At 46.5% G+C, this 20,569-nt stretch overlaps 1 protein-coding gene across 2 annotated transcripts in view; it reads right to left on the bottom strand.

Annotated features, from left to right (window-relative positions):
* The window catches only part of GSK3B (glycogen synthase kinase 3 beta), a 702,432-nt gene that overhangs the window by 97,888 nt on the left and 583,975 nt on the right, over positions 1–20,569 (bottom strand). The window contains exon 9 of one of the 2 annotated variants that reach the window (XM_085621049.1): positions 10,871–11,075. In XM_085621049.1, coding sequence (XP_085477175.1) covers positions 10,871–11,075 — 205 coding nt within the window. The remainder of the gene's footprint in view (positions 1–10,870; positions 11,076–20,569) is intronic. The other variant, XM_085621050.1, reaches the window with a different exon arrangement.

Below are 20,569 nucleotides of genomic sequence, written 5' to 3'. Positions count from 1 at the left end.
TCTCAGATCATCTTATACCTGCTCGCCTCTTCTAAATTGTTTCATTATGACCTCTTCTGCAGTTGGCCACTATCATATCCCGCAGCCATTCCCCGTGTCCCGGTGGGGTCACGTTCAGCCATTTAATTGCGACTCGCCGTTTGGCAAGTACTGATCCCAACCTCAGGAATTCACGACTTCTTTTCTTTTGACCGGGGTTGGGCGAAGGCTCAGCAGTACTTCACAGGGGGTAGCCTCAAATTCCATTCCTGTAGCTTGTTTGATTGAGCGTATTGGAGGGAGGTCCTACAGACAATGTGTGTACACTGCCAAACCACATGTAGAAAGTCAGCCGCAGGGGCCCTGCATCGCTGGCACCCGTCTGACCTCGTTGGGTAGATACCATGCAGGATCTTAGGAGTGAGATGCAATTGGTGAACATAATTATATTGTACAAGTTTAAAAAGGGCATTCGAGCTAATCTTGCATACTCCTTCAATGATCTTTTGCCAGTCCCATGGGGCGATATCTTCCCCCAAACCCTTTTCGCATCTGGCTTGAGCTTTACGGGTGATCAGCTGTTCGTCCTATCATATCGCTCTATATATGCGAGTAATAAGTAATACGCCCCCATCATATTCAACAGTCTATTTAGTGTCTGGGAAGAGACCGGATATTCCGGGAAACCAGTCCAGAGTTTGGGTGCAGAGGCTGACATCTAATTATATTGTAAATATTGTCCCATCCCAAGAGCAATGAATCTGCCGCATCTTCTCGGGTTATAAATTGACCAAGATATAAATCTAGCACCTCACAGCCCCCGTTTTTCCATTTTCACATTCACATGTTATTTTGAATACATCTGTGAAAGGATGGATTGCCCATAACGGCATATGGCGAGCATACGGGGCACTACATAGGACCATTGTGACCACTCGCTCCCATATACGGCCCATCTGTCTATCCAAGAATGGCTTAGTGTCCAGGATGCATGCCCCAATCATAAGGAGCTCAGGCAGATCTCGATCATCTAGGTGGCCCAACAGCCTCTTCTCGCAATTATCCTCCTCATTGAACCAATGGATTGCATGTTGAAGGTTTGCTGCCATGGCCTGACTGGGAACCAAAACCGGCCCTGGCAAAGAGCTCGCCGGCACCCTCCCCTGGTGGTTGGGGGTGCCGCCGAGCTCTTTGCCAAGAACAGATGAATACTGGTAAGTAGCATATTCCGTTCGAGGCATATAAGCTGCAGATTACACACTTTTGCATAACTATATAGCAGTTCCCATCCTTAGCGGCGACCACCAGTATCTGTTGCAGCGGTTTGAAATAGTGTTTTTAGCCTGGCCCACACTAGCTTGTTGCTTGGTTTGCACATCTACACAGTAATATTTAGTGAAAGTGTGCGGTGCTGACCATGTAGCTGCTTTGCAGATATCTAATGGGATGTTCCCTAGAAAAGCCATAGAAGCCCCCTATCTTTCGTGTAGAGTGGGCTTTAGGGGGAACAGATAGCGTTCGTTTTGTGGTAGCAAATCTGTATGCATTTTACAATCCACCTAGCTATCCCTGATTTTGAGATGGGGTTGCCTTTGTGTGGTGGAGAGAAAGACAAATAGTTGTTTGGTCTTTCTGAAAGGTTGTGTTCTCTGGATATAGTAAAGTAAGGCCCGTTTAACATCTAGCGTGTGTAGAGCCCTTTCTGCAACAGTTTGAGGTTGCGAGAAAAATACCGGTAATTCTACCGATTGGTTTAGATGAAAGGGGGAAATGACTTTGGGTAGGAATTTTGGGTTGGTACGGAGAACAACCTTTTTCTGGTGCATTTGGAGAAAAGGTTCTTGTATAGTAAGTGCTTGTATCTCACTGACCCTTCTAAGGGAAGTGATGGCTACAAGAAAAGCTGTTTTCCATGTGAGAAATTGCAGTTCGCATTTATGCAAAGGTTCGAAGGGCGTTCCCATTAGCCTTGTGAGAACTATATTTAAGTTCCACACAGGTGAGGGTGGTACTCTGGGGGGAATTATTCGTTTGAGGCCTTCCATGAAGGCTTTAATGGCAGGCACTCTGAAAAGTGATAGGTGCTGTCTGTTCTGTAGGTAAGCGGCAATTGCTGCGAGGTGTAGCCGAATGGATGTATATGCTAGGTTACACCTTTGTAGATGGAGCAAGTAGTATATGATGTGCTGTATAGATACGTCTAGAGGATTGATTGTGCAGTTATGGCAATAAACAACAAATCTTTTCCACTTGGCAGCGTAGCAGGCTCTAGTGGTAGGGCGTCTAGCTTCTCTGATGACGTTCATACAGTCAGGGGGAAGGTTAAGGTATCCAAATTCTATGATCTCAGGAGCCAGATCGCAAGGTTGAGCTGAGCTGGGTCCGGGTGTCTGATCTCTCCATGGTTCTGGGTTAGGAGGCATGGTGAGAGGTGTAGCTTTTGGTGTGGTACTACCGAGAGTTCCAGCAGCGTGGTGTACCACGGTTGTCTGGCCCACGTTGGAGCTACTAGGATCAGTGTGAGGAAATGCTGTTGTAGCTTTCGCACCACTAATGGAATTAGTGGGAGAGGTGGAAAGGCGTACGCAAATTTGCCTGACCAGTTCATCCATATCGCATTGCCTTTGGACAATGGGTGTGGATATCTGGCGGCGAAGCTTGGGCATTTTTTGTTTTCGTGGGTGTCGAAGAGGTCTATCTGTGGATGCCCCCACATCTGAAAGAACGGGTGAAGAACCTGTGGGTGTAGTTCCCACTCATGGATCTGCTGCGGCTGTCTGCTGAGCAGATCTGCCATGGTGTTTTGGACTCCTGGGACATGTTGGGCTAGGAGAAAGATTTTGTGTGGAATTGCCCATCTCCATATGCTCTGTGCTAGTTGAGAGCTGTGGAGAGTGTGTGCCGCCTTGTTTTTGAATGTAGTACATGGCCGTCATGTTGTCTGTGCGAATGAGGACTGCCTTGCCTAAAATCTGTGTTTGAAAGGATTTTAGGGCTAGAAAGATTGCCAGTTACTCCAGATGGTTGATATGGAGTAACTTTTGTTGCGGCGTCCATGTGCCCTGCACTGTGAGGTGTAATAGATGAGCTCCCCAGCCGGAGAGCGATGTGTCTGTTGTCAAGATTATTTGTGGAACCGGGTCCAGGAACGGTCGACCACTGGAAAGATTTGTGGTGTTCCACCACTGCAGAGAGCGATGGGTGCGACCGTCTACCAACACCAGATCTGTCAGTTGCCCCTGGGCCTGGTTCCATTGGCGCGCTGAGCACTCTTGGAGTGGACGCATCTGGAGTCTTGCGTGAGGCCCTATGAAAATGCAAGAGGCCATCATCCCTATCAGTTGCATAAACACTCTTGCTGGAAGAGAGTGTTGAGGTATGAATCTGACGCAAAGCCTGAATGCTTGCAATCCTGGCAGGATTGGGGTAGGCTATGGCTTTTGAGGTGTCTATGGTGGCACCGAGGTATTGCTTCATGTGGGATGGTGTTAGCTGGGACTTTTGGTAGTTCACCGTGAAGCCTAGCTGGTGAAGTAGTTGGATTGTAGTGGCGGTGTGGTGTACACATTGGTTGTAGGACTTGGCTTTTATCAGCCAGTGGTCCAAATATGGGAAGACGTGAATGTGCTGTCTTCTGAGGTGTGCCGCCACTACCGCTAGGCACTTGGTGAATACCCTTGGTGCTGTTGTGACCCCGAATGGGAGCACCTTGAACTGGTAGTGTTGCCCGTCCACTACAAATCTGAGGTACTTTCTGTGAGCATGGTGTACCGGAATGTGAAAGTATGCGTCTTTCAAGTCCAGTGTGGTGAGAAAGTCGTTCTGGGAGAGTAGCGGGAGTACCTGCTGAAGTGTTACCATGTGAAAATGGTCTGAATGTATGTAGGTGTTTAGAGGCCGGAGATCTAGAATAGGTCGTAGAGTCTCGTCTCTTTTTGGTATTAGAAAATATAGGGAGTAGATCCCTAAATTTTGCTGATTGGCGGGAACTTGTTCTATTACCTATTTTTGTAGGAGGGAGATTACCTCCCATTTCAGTAATGTGGAATGTTCTTGTGACATTGGGCGTTTCCTGGGTGGAATGTTTGGGGGGTAGATGTCAATTTTAGGCAGTACCCTGAGCGAATAATTTGGGTCACCCATTTGTCTGAGGTGATGGTCTCCCAGACCTGAAGGAAATTTTGTAGCCTGCCCCCGACCGGAGTGGGATGGTGTGGAGGGAGTGGGGGGAAGTCATTGGGTAGGCAATGTGTGGCAGAGCGGGCGGTATTTGTTTTGCCTCTGCCTTTATTGTTATTGCCCCTATAGCCGCCTCTTTGATAACCCCTCGTGCAGGGGGACTGAGCAGGGGATTTGTAGGAAGTGGACGCGCTATCTGAGGAGTAGCCTCTAGCCGTACCCCGAAAGGAAGAGCGGCAAAAGATGCGCCTAGGAGGGTGTGACTGCAGGGCTCCCATAGATTTTGCCGTATCCGCGTCCTTCTTCATTTTCTCGAGGGCCTCATCTACCTTTGGGCCGAATAGGTGTTCTTGGTCAAAGGGATGATTTAGGATGGAGGCCTGTACCTCAGGTTTGAAGCCTGATACTCTCAGCCAAGCATGGCGACGGAGGAGGACGCTAGTGTTAATGGCCCTGGAGGCTGTGTCTGCTGCGTCTAAGGCACAGCGTATGGAGGTGTTAGTTATAGTCTTACCCTCCTGAATTAATTAATTGGCCCTATTTTTGTATCTTTCTGGGAGGTGGTGCATTATGGTTTCTAATTCATCATAATGCGCTCTATCGTATCTGGCCAATAGCGCTTGTGTTGGCGATACGCCATATATTGGCTGCCTGTGACGCAGTGCGCTTTCCTGACGCGTCCAGTAGCTTCGACTCTTTGTCAATTGGTGGTGCTTCGCCTGGGAGTTGGACCTCTTCCGTGCAGTGGAAACCACTAGGGAATCCAGTGGCGCTGGCCCTTTGATATAGGCAGGATCTGTGGGGGCAGCTTTGTACTTTCTCTATGCGTGGGTTAATGACCTTAGCCCTGACTGGGTCCTTAAAAACCTCTGGCGCATGTTTTATCACCCCCTTGAGCATAGGTAGTATGGAGGTAGACCTATGTGCGGTATCAAAGGTGTCGAGGAGGAAATCCTCCTCTACTGGGTCAGTGTGTAGCTCTACTCCGTGATAATGTGCCGCCCTCTGAAGTAGGTGGTGGAAACTTAATGAGTCTTCCGGTGGAGATGGCCTGGATTGGTAAAGGTCATCTTGTGGGACGTCTGGAATGTCTGGATAATTGTAGTTGTCCCATGGGTCTGGGGATCCTGTAGGGGTGGGGTCTTGGGACACATCCCCTGGATCATAATATGGGTCCCCCTGATCATCATCGTCTGGAGACAGGGTCAGGGAGCGATGAGGTGGGGGTGGAGAAGGCGGAGGGGGCGGAGGTGGAGAGGGTGGAGGAGGTGGGAAGGCATTCTGAAAGGGGAGGTAGCAGAGTCCTTCCTCTTTGGAGGTGGAGGCGGAGCCGGTTTGTCCAAATGTCTCTTTTTAGAAGAGAGTGCCAAATGTCCAGTTTTTGGATCCTTGGTAAGAGTCTTTTGCAAGGGATCCGGTGTAAACAGTTTCTGTGACAATGTTTGTTCCGTCGGCGCAGAAGGTTTCGGGGCCGATTACTTTTTAGGCTTGTCCGTGCCGTGCTTAGCACTGGGCTTGGGAACCTCAGATTTCTTGGTTGTAGAAGTGTCGGTGCCGAGGGCATTCTGGGGTTTGGTCGGTACCGAAAGGCTGGGTTTCGACACCGAGGACTTTGGTGCAGAGCTCGGTGTCGAGGTAGAGGCCGGTCTCTTTTTCGGTGTAGAAGTGTGTTTCTCTGCACCGCTGGAGGGCTGGCTTGAGCCGGAAGGCTTATTCGGCTTCTTCACCGGGCCCGAAGGTGGGGTGTTTGAAGCAGTGTCTCTGGTCTTGCCTAGGCCCGGAGGCGAAGGCGTGACTGAAGCCTTTTTGGGTGTGGGTGCGGGAGGGGGTATAGTACTCACGACCCTCTGCGCCGGGGTGATGTCCTCCACATCTGAGTCGTCGGCTTCGGAAGAACTGACTAGGTCCTCTTCGGTGTGCTGCTTTCCCGGATCTTCGACGTCGTCCCCGAAGAGGTCGACTGGAACGGAGGTCGAGGAGTGCGCCATGTTTCATCTGGCCCTTCGATCTCGAATAGTCTTTTTCGATCTGAAAGACTTGCAGGCCGGACAGTCTCGAGCCATGTGTTCAGGGGAGAGGCAGAGGTTGCACACCTCATGAAGATCGGTGTGGGGGAATTTGGACGCACATCGAGGGCACTTCTTGAAAGGAGTTGTTTCCATCAGCCAGGACCGGAGCTTGGGTAGGCCCGAAGGCCGCCGTCGACTACTGTAATCGAAGATGTGTCGAAGAGAAGGTGATTGAGGAGTGGATCTGAACAATACCGCGATGAGCGAGGATTCCGCTTCGATCGTCGAACTGGAAATGTTCGGAACCGGAGCGCGAAGTATTACATCCGAGCCCGATGGCGGAAAAAAAACAATCGGAGGATGGAGCCGAAGCCCATGCACAATACGATCCAAGGGAGGAGTCACCGACCTTGTGACTTCCAAAGACTCTCCAAGAGGAAAAACAAACTGCAAACATCCGGGCCCAACACCAGATGGCGATCTATGCAAAAGTGTGTAATCTGCAGCTCATATGCCTCGAACAATAGGTTAACCAAACTTGCAACCATTTACAGTGAGAAACCTTATCAAAATAAACCCTTTATTTGTATAACGTTTCTCTCACTGTAAATGGTTGCAAGTTTGGCTAGCCATTTGATGTTCCAATACATTTGGCGTTCTCCTATTGCAGAATTAGAATACATTCCTATAACTACTGTCAGTCAGTTCAAGAATAGTTTACATAAGTGCTTTTTACCTCTAAGGAAGTCTATAATGTGTGTCTCACACAAGAAATATATGGGCACAATTGTGGTGAGTGTGCAATGTTGCATCTCCTATATTTTAACGCATTTCAGGTCCTAGCTGTAAGTGCCCCCTAGTTTACTCCCCGTGTGACACGGAGAGGAGAAACAGAGGTAAAGAGAACATACTTGTGGGGGGAATTTAAAGTGCTCACATAATGGAATGGACTGTTGGTTGTGTTTTCCAAATGTAATTAACCAGTCTTTCTTTGACGCAAGAGACAAAATCTTCTTCATAGTTATGTTACATTTATACAAGCTTTGAAAATGAACCTAACCTAGTTTTGGGCCCTCTGCATTCATTAAGGAAAACGCATGAAAAAAATCGGAAAAGAAAATCACTCGAACTTTATGGCTGATAAACAGTTCAAGTGGTAGCACCAGGTATCTCAACTAACTGGAACATATGATATCTAAGAGAGACATCTTGACGCTGCTCTTAACCAGAACCAAATGACTTCCCTTGGTGCAAATCTTCAACAGGCTCCCCTATTTATCCAATCCTTTAAACACATTTATGAACAAGAAAACAGAGAATTAATCCTTTTCTCCGGACGCGTTAAAATTTGGTTGACACTTTTTTTTAAATAATTCTTAAATGTAATTAACTTGTAATCAACAGTAACTTTGCCCGTGTTCCAATAAAATGATTCAATGCTGAATGCCAAATTTACCCGGTTGGTTTAGAAATGTGAAGCAGTGGAGGTGAAAAGACCATTTTATAGACCATTCGAAGCTATTATGTAATCTGCTAACACATCGATTATTGTTGAGTTGTACGAAGTAAATTAAAAAAAAAAAAATGGTTTCTTAATACACAACCAAATCTACAACTATAACATTCGGTTTTATCTAAATGAGTTTACTTCTTTACTGAATTATATTGATTCGCTGTTTAATAAATTTAAGAGTCTTAAGTTGAAAAATGTTTTCATCATTTTTTATTCATTTCAGTGTTTTGCGAGGCGCTTTGTGGCACCTTGTAGCTACTTCAGGGCACTGTTAGGTTCAATTGAAAGCCCATCAATGTGACGGAGTAGAAGCTCAATCAACTGAGGTATGAGTCCGGTCCGATATTCCTCTTCGCCTGTCAAGAATAATGAGATCTTCTTAAATGCTAATGTAAATAATATTTGTGATTTTGAAAGTGTATTTGTGTGTCACCATCATACATTTGAATGTGTACCCACCAATGTACAAGAACCTGTGTTTTGAGGAGCACATGCAGACTGATTAGTAATGGTGAATGTAGAGCCTTTCAGCCACATCTAGGGCCCCTACGACCTTTCTCACCCGGTCCTGGAGCTTGCTCAATAGCATGGTGAGATCAGCTGTGCAACAACTGGCAGAGAGAGACCAAGCAATATCAATACTGACTTTTCATTCTTAAATACTGCACTGAGGATTTACACTTTATTTTTCAACAAACTGATTTCAGTGCCTCGAGTGTGTAAATCTTGACTGTCATAGTGAAAAATGGTTTGGGAAAAAGGGGGTGGTAATGGACAGAGTTTCTGAATGATGCAGAACACTCTTACCAAGTCAAGAGATCTTTTTAGCTCACTGCACCATCCCAGCTCAGAACCTGGCTACATGCAAATTAGTCTGTACCTGTCCCAGTGCATGATGGGAACAGGGCAAACCAAACTACCAAGCCAATTCTTATACTGGGAAGGAAACAAGCTTCCGGGGACCGGTTTCTGGCATCACAGCCTTCGTCGGCCCGCCTTGCCTGAATCCTGATGGTGCAATGAGCAAGGGACTCACGTCTGAGCATACCCTCCCACACTGAGTGTGGTTAAAAACGATTTGGGAAAAAGGGGGTGGTAATGGACAGAGTTTCTGAATGATGCAGAACACTCTTACCAAGTCAAGAGATCATGGTTTTAATCCATCACCGTTTTTTAGCTCACTGCACCATCCCAGCTCAGAACCTGGCTACATGCAAATTAGTCGGTGATGGATTAAAACCATGATCTCTTGACTTGGTAAGAGTATTCTGCATCATTCAGAAACTCTGTCCATCACCACCCCCTTTTTCCCAAATCGATTTTATCCACACTCAGTGTGGGAGGGTATGCTCAGACGTGAGTCCCTTGCTCATTGCACCATCAGGATTCAAGCAAGCCGGGCCGACGAAGGCTGTGATGCCAGAAACCGGTCCCCGGAAGCTTGTTTCCTTCCCAGTATAAGAATTGGCTTGGTAGTTTGGTTTGCCCTGTTCCCATCATGCACTGGGACAGGTTCAGACTAATTTGCATGTAGCCAGGTTCTGAGCTGGGATGGTGCAGTGAGCTAAAAAACGGTGATGGATTAAAACCATGATCTCTTGACTTGGTAAGAGTATTCTGCATCATTCAGAAACTCTGTCCATCACCACCCCCTTTTTCCCATAGTGAAAAATGGTGCCTTCCATAATTTATTTCTTGAGTTAATTTACTAGGATTTTGTTGAGAAAGGTTAGGCTGGATATTGGACATTAATTGGCCACCATGTTTCAATCTATACTTTTTTTCCCTTTTAAATTAGGGGTGTGAGAACAGAATGCGTCAGCGATTTTGAGACTAAACCTTCTAGAAGCAATGTATTAGTCAACATTGGTTAGGGCGACCATTAAGATTAAATGTTCCTAACAGGCTGGTATGCGTGGTTCAGGCGATACATTTGAGGGCTTGGTCTTTAACTGTAGTTTCTTTGCTTTATTCATTTTTATATTAAGTCGTCAATCCTCTTTTATGAGGTTTGTGAACTATTGCTTTTGGCAATTTTATAAATGCAAACATTTGAATATAAAAATGACAATGCAGATTTTCGGTTTAACATTTACATTTCTCCCCTACAAAAATACATTTCACATGTTCTATTCACTCTATAAATAGCAAATCGGTGTAGAATCTTAACCCCAGGAGTAGGAGTACTGCATATATACAGTTGATCAGTAACTCTTGCTGTCCAGACAATGTGTGGTGTGAAGTCAATGGATTCTCAATACAACTGCACACATCTGCTGGTGTTCCCAACCCATCAGATGATGGGTAAATCTACTTTGTAAGCTCCAATACCTGGATCCCTTCTGTGGGGCGAAGGATTAGTGCTGGGTGATGCACCGAAAAAGGAACATTAGAGAAACTATTGCACATTTCTGATATTTGGAGTCACTACTAATGACTGCTAAACCATGTCATTAACTTTAAAACTGGTTATCTAGACCTACAAAATTCCAAACTTATATGCAGAATGCACCACATTGATAACAAAGTACCATATATTTAGAGGACTATTCAAACCATTATTTTGTTTTAGACCAGATGTCCACATGCACTACTTTAGGTTCTTGCGGAGCGCAGAGAGCCTGGAGTCCTGGAAAGTAATGAGGCCTATTCTCGAAAAAGCAAGCGGTATCAATTTGTGGAGTCAAAGTCTATTTAGCGCCTGAAAACGGTGTACAACATATATACTCAAGCTGACACGAAGCAAATGTTTAGTTGTGGCTACTATGAGGTTGCGCCACTTTCTCATTTTGTTATAGTTGCTCTCATACCTTTCTGAGAGAAGCAGGATAAAATTATTGGGACGGTAAATGCTAGGCATCTGGTCAGTGAGGATGCTATCTATGACAGCCAGTCACAGTTCTGGCTAGTAGAAGCACATTGAATAGGAAGAGGTGTTTGAAAATAGGAAACAAAGGGACGACTAATGGCATCATTAACAGAGCCGAACCATTATACATTTTATTGCTTTCAAAAATCCAAATCCACATACCATTAATAGTGAAGGTACATTTCACAGCAAAACTATATACTACTGAAATATGGAGAAATTACAAAATGATAAGCAATTCATGAAATGTTAGTGTCATGGGACAGTGCAAACGGTGATCATCAACATATGTACATGTGTAGAAGTAGGTGGGAAGAATACCTTGAGTTGTGAAGTTGAACAGTGCAGGTTTCTCTCGCCCATTGGGTAATTTGACATTAGGGTCCCGTAGTTCATCAAAGAAGGAGTGTGCACAAGCTTCTAACGGTGTCAGGCGTGCAGTAGGCGTATACTCCAGCAGGCGGCTACAAAGTGCAATGGCCTCTGGTGGAGTGCGGGGTCGGAAGACCTGCAAAAAGACATAACCCTTTAAAAAAAAAAAAAGATGTGACTGAAATGAGTCGGAGGAATTAACCCTATCGGCGCCGACAGGCCCGGGATCTCCACCGTTGAGTGCTTGTGTTATCATTTGGGTAAGCACGACTCGTCGAGAAGTCCCGAGCCCCTCAGCGGGCAAGGGTTAACGTCACAGGGTTTCACTGTGCCAGGAACGATTCACTGCCAGTCAAGATTTCTTGGTTCTCCAGTCAGCTATGGTGGATTTCTCCTGATTTCAGGTATGGCCAATTAGGCCGAATCGCATGTGCTACTTTCATTTACTCTAGAAGCCTGGATGAAGGCCAATAAACCATGCCTGGCCTTGACATAAAGGTGAACCCAGAGGTGAAAGGCTGGTGCGTTACCCATTTAGAACTCATAGTGCAACAACAATAAACTCATCCTTGCAGTCAGACATGCAAAAAGATATGCTAGATCAGAAAATAAATCTGCTAACAAGTTAAGAATTTTAGATTTAAAGTGATTCAGCCATTCTAACAGAGTAAGACAAGAACATTCTGCATAACTATGGTTATTAATACTATATTTGAGTATCTGTACTTTCAAGCTGTTCTAACAAACAAATACAGAAATAATTCTGTAGAAAAATGTTCACAGCTCAAAATCTCACAATGAGAACATGACTAATGAAAAATGACAAGTACCAAACGGGAAGATGCAACACAAACTCCAAAGGCAAAAGCCATGAAGTAATAGTCTAGATGCTACCTCCCCGTAACAGCCTTGGCATATATTTGAACTTGTCTGTATTATCTGCACCCTGTAGAGACCTAATCCTGCCCTCGTTAACCCACCTCACCTGCAGAAGGCATCTCCATTTTAATAAGCTGCCAAGAGATTGGAGGAAAGTTGTGATAACTCCAATTATTGCAAGAATAGGCACACCAATTGGTAAGAATATGTGACAATATTCAAAGGGTGGTTTCTTTAAAAGGCCGAAGATTACAGCTTCCCGAACCAAAAGCAATTCTACTTCATCGTTCAGCTCCAATCTATTATTGTACTCTCTTGAAACAACTCCCGATGCAGTACTCTAATAGGATGGGAGATTAATAATAGGTGTGTGGGACCTTCCAAAAAGCGTTGGCAATAATGGTAATGGGCTGTTACAACCGACACACAGGTTTTTAAGCAAATGGGTATTTACGTAGTCTATGAGACAGCCTTACAGTTTTCACTTCACTGAAACCCTGTTAAAGCATGCTGCTCAAAGCTCTGCACTGCTCAGGCTCGTCAGTCTCGTCCTCGAAGTTTAGACATGTCACTGTGTGGCAGGGGTGGCAGCAAGTGTGAGCTGAGTAAAGCGGTCGGGGCTACCGGAGGGCAATTGTGCAAACTGACCTGAAGACTCGCCTTCTTTATAAGGTGAGAACTCCTTTTATACATGAATTGGTTTGGACCCTTTTTTTTTTAACCAAAAAACAACTTTTAATTATAACATTGGTGAAGAGGAATGACTTCTCTATTAAGAAAACCAAATATAGAGAAGCCATCAAAGCCTATAAGGTAGAAATTAGAAATGGCCAATCCCTGTACTATGAACAAAAGATTATTTCCGCCTCTAATTCCCCGTGAAATTTTTAAGATTGCGAAATCTCTCCTTAAACCCCCTGCGCCCCCCTTGCCATCTGATGACATTTTAGGACACTGTAATAATTTGGCAAACTACTTTTTAAAAAAAAATTGTTATTGATGATTCTACCTTTCCCCCTCTACCAGTTTCTGTATATATCCCTCTTGCAGAGGATCAACCCCGACTGCCAGACCCTCTTATTGAGACAATCCCCATCATGGACATGAAATTGTTAAAAGGATACCTCAACTATTTGAAATCCGGCTCCCCTAGTGATGTGGTACCCCCTACTACTCTAAGTCAGGGTTTCGATTCTGTCGCCCCTGTTATCTTGGACCTTATTAATATCTCATTTTCCTCTGGGCTTGTTCCCTCTCTATGGAAACAGGCCATGGTCAGAGCCCTTTTAAAAAAATCTAACTTAGACCCAGAAGTTTTTGCTAATTATCGGCCGATCTCGCTCCTGCCGGGGATCGCAAAAATTTGTGAAAAATACGTAAATTCCATTCTCTCCGCATTTGTGGAGGAAAATGAGCATCTTAACCTCTCCCAAACTGGTTTTAGACCTCAACAGGGCACGAAGATGGCCTTGTTAACTGTAGTTGAAGAAACCAGAAAAATTCTGGGTGTCGGCGGCTCCGCGGCTATTGTCCTGCTCGACCTTAGCACGGCCTTCGACACGGTCAATCATCAACTACTGATCCTGAGACTCAGAGAGGTAGGAGTTACAGGAACTTTACTCAAATGGCTAGACTCCTTCCTGGCCGAAAGATCCTTTCAGGTCTTCGAGGACAACTCCATCTCTGAAAGGATGCCTTTGAGATGCAGGGTATCTCAGGGCTCCTCCCTGAGCCCCACGCTTTTTAATGTCTATTTGAGCCCTTTGGCCAAGGTGGTTAGGCCTTTTGGTATCCAGCTGTCTCCTATGCTGATGACACTCAGCTGATTGTGTCTCTTAATCAACTGGACAATTCTGAGACTAACGTGGCCAACTGCTTGGAAAGGGTCTCCGTGTGGATGGATGGCTCTTTCCTAAAACCGAATACAGCTAAATCTGAGCTGATGTTCCTGGGTAAGTTCACTAATCTGGATGCCAGTTTATTTTGGCCAAGTTGTCTGGGTGTCGTGCCCTCCCCCAAAGATCAGATAAAAAGCCTTGGTGTGTGGATGGATCACACCCTGAACTTCAAGGAGCAGGCATGCAGGGTGGCAGGTACTTGCTACGGGATCCTAAAAATAATCAGAAAAATTATCCCCCTTCTGCCGTTTAACTCTAGGAGACTACTGGTGCAAGCCCCGATTCGCTCTCGGCTTGACTACGCAAACATGCTGTATTTAGGCTCTCCTTGTCCTACCATTAAAAGGCTGCAAACTGCTCAAAAATGTGCGGCACGTCTCCTCATGCAAGCCCATAATCAGGAATCCGCTAAACCACACATTACCTCCCTGCACTAGCTGCCGGTGGCTGAAAGAATTCAGTTTAAGGCACTGTGCATTGCCCATAAGACGCTCTAGGCTAGAGCCCCAACGATTATTCGATCTATCATCTCTCCTTACCTCCCTAATAGATCTCTGCGCTCGGGGAAGAAACATCTGGCAGCCGTCCGCAGAATAAATAGAGCTCGGAGTGGTGGACGCATGTTTTCACTCATTGCACCGAAATGCTGGAACCAGCTGCCAGACTATATTCGGCTTGAAGCCAACTATCTCCTTCCGCAAGCTCCTGAAAACTTTTCTGATCCCCTGAGTGCTCGACTGCAGTTCGGTGATGAGTCTGTTTCTAGCGCTGGGAGGTCTTCTGGTAGCCAAGCGCTGTATAAATGCAAATTCATTCATTCAAGTTCGGAAACACAAACTATGTGTGAAGATGTAAAGAAAGCAGGAAACCTCAATGCCCCTATTAGTGTATTTCATCACACAACACACAGTCAAAAGCAACACTAGTACAGCTAATGACTGCTGGACTAGTATTGTGAAATGAGGATACATCTTTTGTGGACTGCTGGATGCAGAACAGGCAACATTAAGGAGTCATTAGTAGCCAGTGACATAGGAGGCAAGCCCTAGCTCTGGAGATTATGGAGCTTGTCAGCAACTGTAGTGCCTAAGGTGACAAAAGTTTTAGAGCTTAAAGTTTTTTTTATTTTTAGGAAACGGCCTGCTACAATAAGCATGAACTCTTCAGCAGACTATCGGCAGTTAGTGACAGCTGCATGAGAGTCAAAGGGTCTGCTGTGGCACAGTGAGTGTTAGTGACATTTTAGTGACATTGCTATGGGTGCAGTAGTTTTGTAAGGCAGGACTGTTGAATCCTATGTTTTTATTGGAGCGGAGGGCCTGCAATTACTGCTGTGAGGGTAGTGGGTGCTCAGCAGACTTGCGCTGTGTTCTCTAAGCACTGATAACCTGCTTTGCATTGACGTATGAAGGTACCTACTTGCCTGTTCCACAAGAATATTCTAAGGGTGAGCTTGATCAGCTCCTGACAGCGCCATGCACCACCAGGCGACAAAGACAATCCACCATCTTGGGCAAGCGAAGACCGTTATACTGCAGGTCTAGCTATGTTTCCATCAGATCACAGACGTCATAGGAAAAAGGAGCTAATGGATTGGGAAGCGTGAAAGGCAGGATTGCAGTCAAGAAGTTTCAAACTGTGTTCAAACCTGTGAAGCATTTTGTCTTGAAGAGAACAACTCCGATATATTTCCTGCTAATGTGCTGTGAGATACTTTTGTTTATGGAACTGTCTGGTAGCTGCCAAGACCACTGTAGAGAACTGGATATTGCCGCTCAATCAAGTGTCAGGAACATCACCAGATTTTTTATTATTATATTGTACACATCATTTTTGCTACATTTGTGGACATTTAAGTCGAACATGTCTACGTTTCTCTACTCGTTTTTTTTTTCATATTGACTGCTAGCAGGCATGCTATTATTGTGGCAGCATCCAAGATAACTGTCAGTGCTAAAGCTGTGGTTTCCTTCTCCATCCTGGAGTCTAATGGTGGGTGTCTCGGATACAAGAGTTTTGTGTCTGAGATGTTGAATATGGTGTTGCAATTGATCGTTTTGGGTTATGATGGGTATTTGGTGCACAGAGGTAGCGTGTGCAGTATTCACGAGTGCAAGAAAATGATCTACTGTTAACAGTACTGACAACTGTTGGATAGGGATTGCACTGTTTTCTGTTGCTGGTGTGTATAGAAGGGAGTGATGCCTTGCTAATTCTGAGGTAATTACCTCGTTACTGAAATCCCTGTGCCCAGCAGGAAGCCGAAAAGCACCCACAGAGAAGTTGAGGCTGCCTGGGCACACGCGAGGGGCTCCATGGACGCGCTCAAAATGGCGGATGAGTCCACGGCCTGTTACAATGAACTGGGACGCTGAGAGGTGAGCAGCTAGTCTACGAGACTCACATATATCACCGGATCCCCAACACTCCCCTGATGGACAGCACAGAAGATGCTCTTTGCCCCGGGGTTGCATCCCCACCACGCTGGTGCTGAGGGGGCCCTTCCATGTTATCGATCGGAAGAGTGGCCAAGTGGGCTTAAGTAGAGAACCACATTTGGAACTTGAGGCTCCCCGCCCTCGCTTCTCTGGTCCTCCTGCCCTGACTGACCCCCCGGGGTGGCTTGACTCTCTACGTACCTGCATTCCAGTTGCGGATCAGTGGGGTGGTGGCACCCTGGCCCATGGTTGCCCTGCGGGCTGTTCACGAGGACTGATTGGACTCTGGGCCCAGCACTGTGCTCCTGTATCCAATGGAATCCACTGATTACTAAATGGAATACTCCGCGCGGCTACTGTGACGAGTCCAGCATCAGATGAGGAGTGTGACTAAGGGTCTGAGCCCTGGCGAGTGCATCACCTTTCAAGCAGACAACGCTCAAATTGGTGTTGATGCACGGGGGATTAAAAACTTTTTTTAATGGCCTCTTCATATACTGAGGTGTAACCCTATCTGTACTGCTACACAAAGCTCTGCAGCCTCAGCTACTGTGCCATCTTGGATAGAGGATTTGGGGGTTATCTGGCCTCCTTCCACCTCCCTTTCTTGTGGATGTGTCCCAGGACAGACTCACGATGAATCGGGCCTGAAGACACACTCACCTATCGGTTCCTTCCCTGGGCCGGGGATGCCTCCAACCACTTGTGGAGGGCTGTTGCTCGCCAGGGAGCAGAGGATCTAGAGGCTGGTTGTGGTGCATGTGCTTTTAGTGCCATTCTGCCTGGCATTTGGTGCTCCTTGGACGCTCAAAGGACACGTGGTGAGAATGTGGGTGCAGTAACCAGCACAGACAGTAAGCTTGACTCCACGCATAAATGTGATTCGATATTGCGGTCCCACCTCCACAATGAAACTGCTTTATCATGCTTGGTGGCTGCCTGAGCCTTGCCACAGACTCTTGCACATTCCAATTACTACCTACCAGCTCGTGCTACTGCAGTCTGTGGCAAACGGGCCAAGTCCCTGACGCACCAGCTTTGGTCAACCATCATCTAACCATGGAGAAAGACAATGCAACTAAACCCCATCCCTCCCAGCCACGCATATACCAATTTACGACAACGCAAGGAGCAATACATTGGATAAAGCTACCCAAGCAATAGGTGTCCTATATATAATTCTCAAAGCTATCCATGCATCACTGAACATGGTGGAGACAAAAATAGGAGAGGTGAGGGTAGATGTTGCCCTTCTTTGCCAGACCTAAGAAATACAACTAGCAGTGTCAGTAGCAGAGGCGGAGGGCCGTCTCAATGGCTGAAAATGAGGTCATACATCTCAAAACCAAAGCCACCCACCTCCCCACTCGTATTAATGAACTCAACCACCGAGCCAAAGATGCGGGAAATCACCCCAGACTGAATAATTTGCGCCTAGTGGGCTTTTCGGAAGATGCAGAACATAATCGACCAGCCGAATTCTAAGAGAAATAGCTCAAATCATGGATGCCAGCAGATAAACTCCTGCATTGGTTCACAGTGGAGCGCACCCACAGAGCGCTCACTCCTAAGCCCCCTCCTGACGCAACACGCAAGGCCGATGATTGTGCAGTTTTTCAACTTCAAAGATATTCTATCCTGAGGGAAGCTTGTTCACATCCAAACCTCCAGTACCAGAACTCCAAAATCTTGATCTTCCCGGATTACACAGGAGAGGTGCAGGACTGGTGTAGGTCCTATGAATCAGTAAAACAAAAACTACAGGCCTTGAAGATCTCCTACTCACTTTAATTCCCAGCCGGCCTCAAAGTGATATTTGAAGGCAAGACTCATTTTTTGACATCCTTGAAGCAGCTTTGGAATGGCTCACAGAAGGAAAACGGATTGCAGGTCTGGCTGGAACTTCTCTTCTAACTACTGGTCGAACTTTCGGGGTCGATGCAGCTGGGAGTAACTGTCGGAGAAGGGTCCGTACAAGATCCCGCCGCAGAAGACTCAATGTGCCCCCCCTCTGGGAGCTCAGGATTCTCGGTCCCACCGCCACAGAATATTGTCCGCATGCTGATCCAAGCAATGAGGAGAGACTGACCCGAACACCTTCTCCCATTTAAAAAAGTTTGTGGTCGGGGCATGTAGCTCCGGGGACCAAAAGTCGCACTACAGATTGGCACAAAAAAGCATGTGCTTGTTAGAAATAAGGCAGACGTTGATTTCTGTTGATCCTACTATTCGGGGGGTCCATCACTCCACACCTACCTGTAAGACCCTGGTTATTAGTTTGAGATTATTGTTTAGAGTGACAGATGCTTGAGGGTGGAGGTTTGGGAGGGAAGGGGCGGGTGGGGGGAGGGAGGGATTACGGGGTGGGCGGAGAGCACGGCTGGGGGAGGAGAGTACAGGGTGGGGGGGGGGGGGGGAAGTATGGGGTGAGGGAATTGGGGGTTAATGGGGTTGCCACCACAGAATATGGGGAAGTATTGGTTTGTTGTTTTTTCTTCCTTTTTAGGAAGTCAATGAGTCCTATCAGAACCATACCATTAATTGCTTCACTGCACCACATCACATGCACTCTACTTTCGGTGCCTAACCCTCTCCACAGTTCAAGTGCGTTCTTGGCCTGCATGCTTCATTGATTCCCGTTCTTGGCGTGCATGCTTCATTGATTCCCTATCTTGCCATGGCCCGGTAAGGTGTGTTATCTTGGAACAAACGGTCTTTTGGACCGGATTAAGCGTGCAGTAGTGTTGCGCTATGCCCAGCATTTTCCCTTTTCAATCTTAATGCTTCAGGAGATGCGCTTGCTGGGCACCAAATGTCCATTCCTAGCGCAACATGGATTTGACAGATATGCCAGAGGGTCCAGTGGAGTGTCAATTTTGTTACAACACACCTTTCCCTTAATGGTGGCTCAAACTTGGGAAGATCCACAAGGTTGGTATTTGGCTCTCACAGGTACGACTTTAGGGCAGCCTGATAAATATCCTTTGTATCTATGCTCCCTTATAGCACACAAGTCCTTCTTCATCACGCTCCTCAAGATTATAACTCAAATACCTCAAGGTCACACCATTATAGGAGGCGATTTCAATTCCGCTCTGGAACTGGTGTGGGACTCTACAGGTCCCCCCTCGGAAGCTAGGCAACTGGTGGCTACCGCTTTACAAAACGAGTGTCCACTTTAGGTGTACAAGTGTGGAGAATCCTAGAATGAAACAATATACCACGGACGTCCCCTTGGTGTAGATACTCTCGCGAGGCATATCTGATCACGTCCCTCTACTCCTTTGCATTGGTGTGCCGGATGCCACTAGGTGCCCTATATGGAGGCTCAATGCCTGGTATCTACAGGATGCAACATACACTCAAGCTATCAAATAGGAGATCGTGGCCTATTTCCACACAAACACAGGGTCTGTCTATTCCATGGGTGTTCTTTGGACTGTATGCAAGACCACCATGTGGGGACATGCTAGGGTTCTCATCTGACAAAAGGAAAAAGCACAGCTCAACGAGTCACCCAACTAGATACTCGGGCCTTACATCTACAGAGGCGGAACCCATTCTCCCTGTGGCTACGGTGCGGAATTTGGGGGTTATGTTTGACAACAATCTTCAAATGGCCTCTCAAGCTAAGAAAACTGTGGGGGTCTGCTTTGCGCTCTTGAAAGCCCTACGAAAGATTCTACCGCTTTTGCCAGCAGAGAAAAGACCTTTGGTGGTACGTAGCATCATCTTGAGCAGGCTGGACTACTGCAACTCTCTGTACCTAGGAGCTCCTCTTTACATCTTTCAGAGCTTGCAGAGGGTCCAGTCTCTGGCAGCCAAACTAGCGCTGAATAAGAAACGCGGATCTTCAACCACAATGGCGCTACAAGAGCTCCACTGGCTTCCTATAAAGGAAAGGGTTAGCTTCAAAGCCTTATGCATTGCCTATAAAGCGGCACACGGCCTCGGCCCGATCTCCCTGCAAGAGAAAGTGTCCTGGTATAAGCCTGAAAGGATGCTGCGCTCTTCAAATGCTTTTCTGCTAACCTCTGGTAAGGTCAAGAAAGCTAGGATGGGGGGCAGGGCCTTTAGTACAGTGGCAGCACGGTACTGGAATGATCTTCCGCTGATTATTAGACAGGCCAACTCTTTGATGAACTTTAGGCACCGCTTGAAAACCTGGCTATTCCCTAGGGAGAAGCCCCTGATCTCCTGATCTTCTAATCCTGCGTCTTTTGGCCGACCTCGGCCTCTCTTGTAGGCTGCATGCGGCTACCTGACCGGTTTAAAGTTTCTCTTACCATCTCAGTCTAGCGCCAGGATACCCGTTGGGTGACAGTAGCGCTCTACAAGAATAAAATACAATACAATACAATCTAGAGCAGCAACTCTCCAGGTTCAGATGCGGAGCCATCACCAGAGAACTGAGTATCCTTGAAGATGAGATC

Source organism: Triturus cristatus, chromosome 8 (genome assembly GCF_964204655.1).
Source record: "Triturus cristatus chromosome 8, aTriCri1.1, whole genome shotgun sequence".
Lineage (NCBI taxonomy): Eukaryota > Metazoa > Chordata > Amphibia > Caudata > Salamandridae > Triturus > Triturus cristatus.
Note: the sequence above shows the minus strand (reverse complement) of the source record. Positions and strands in the feature narration are given on the sequence as shown.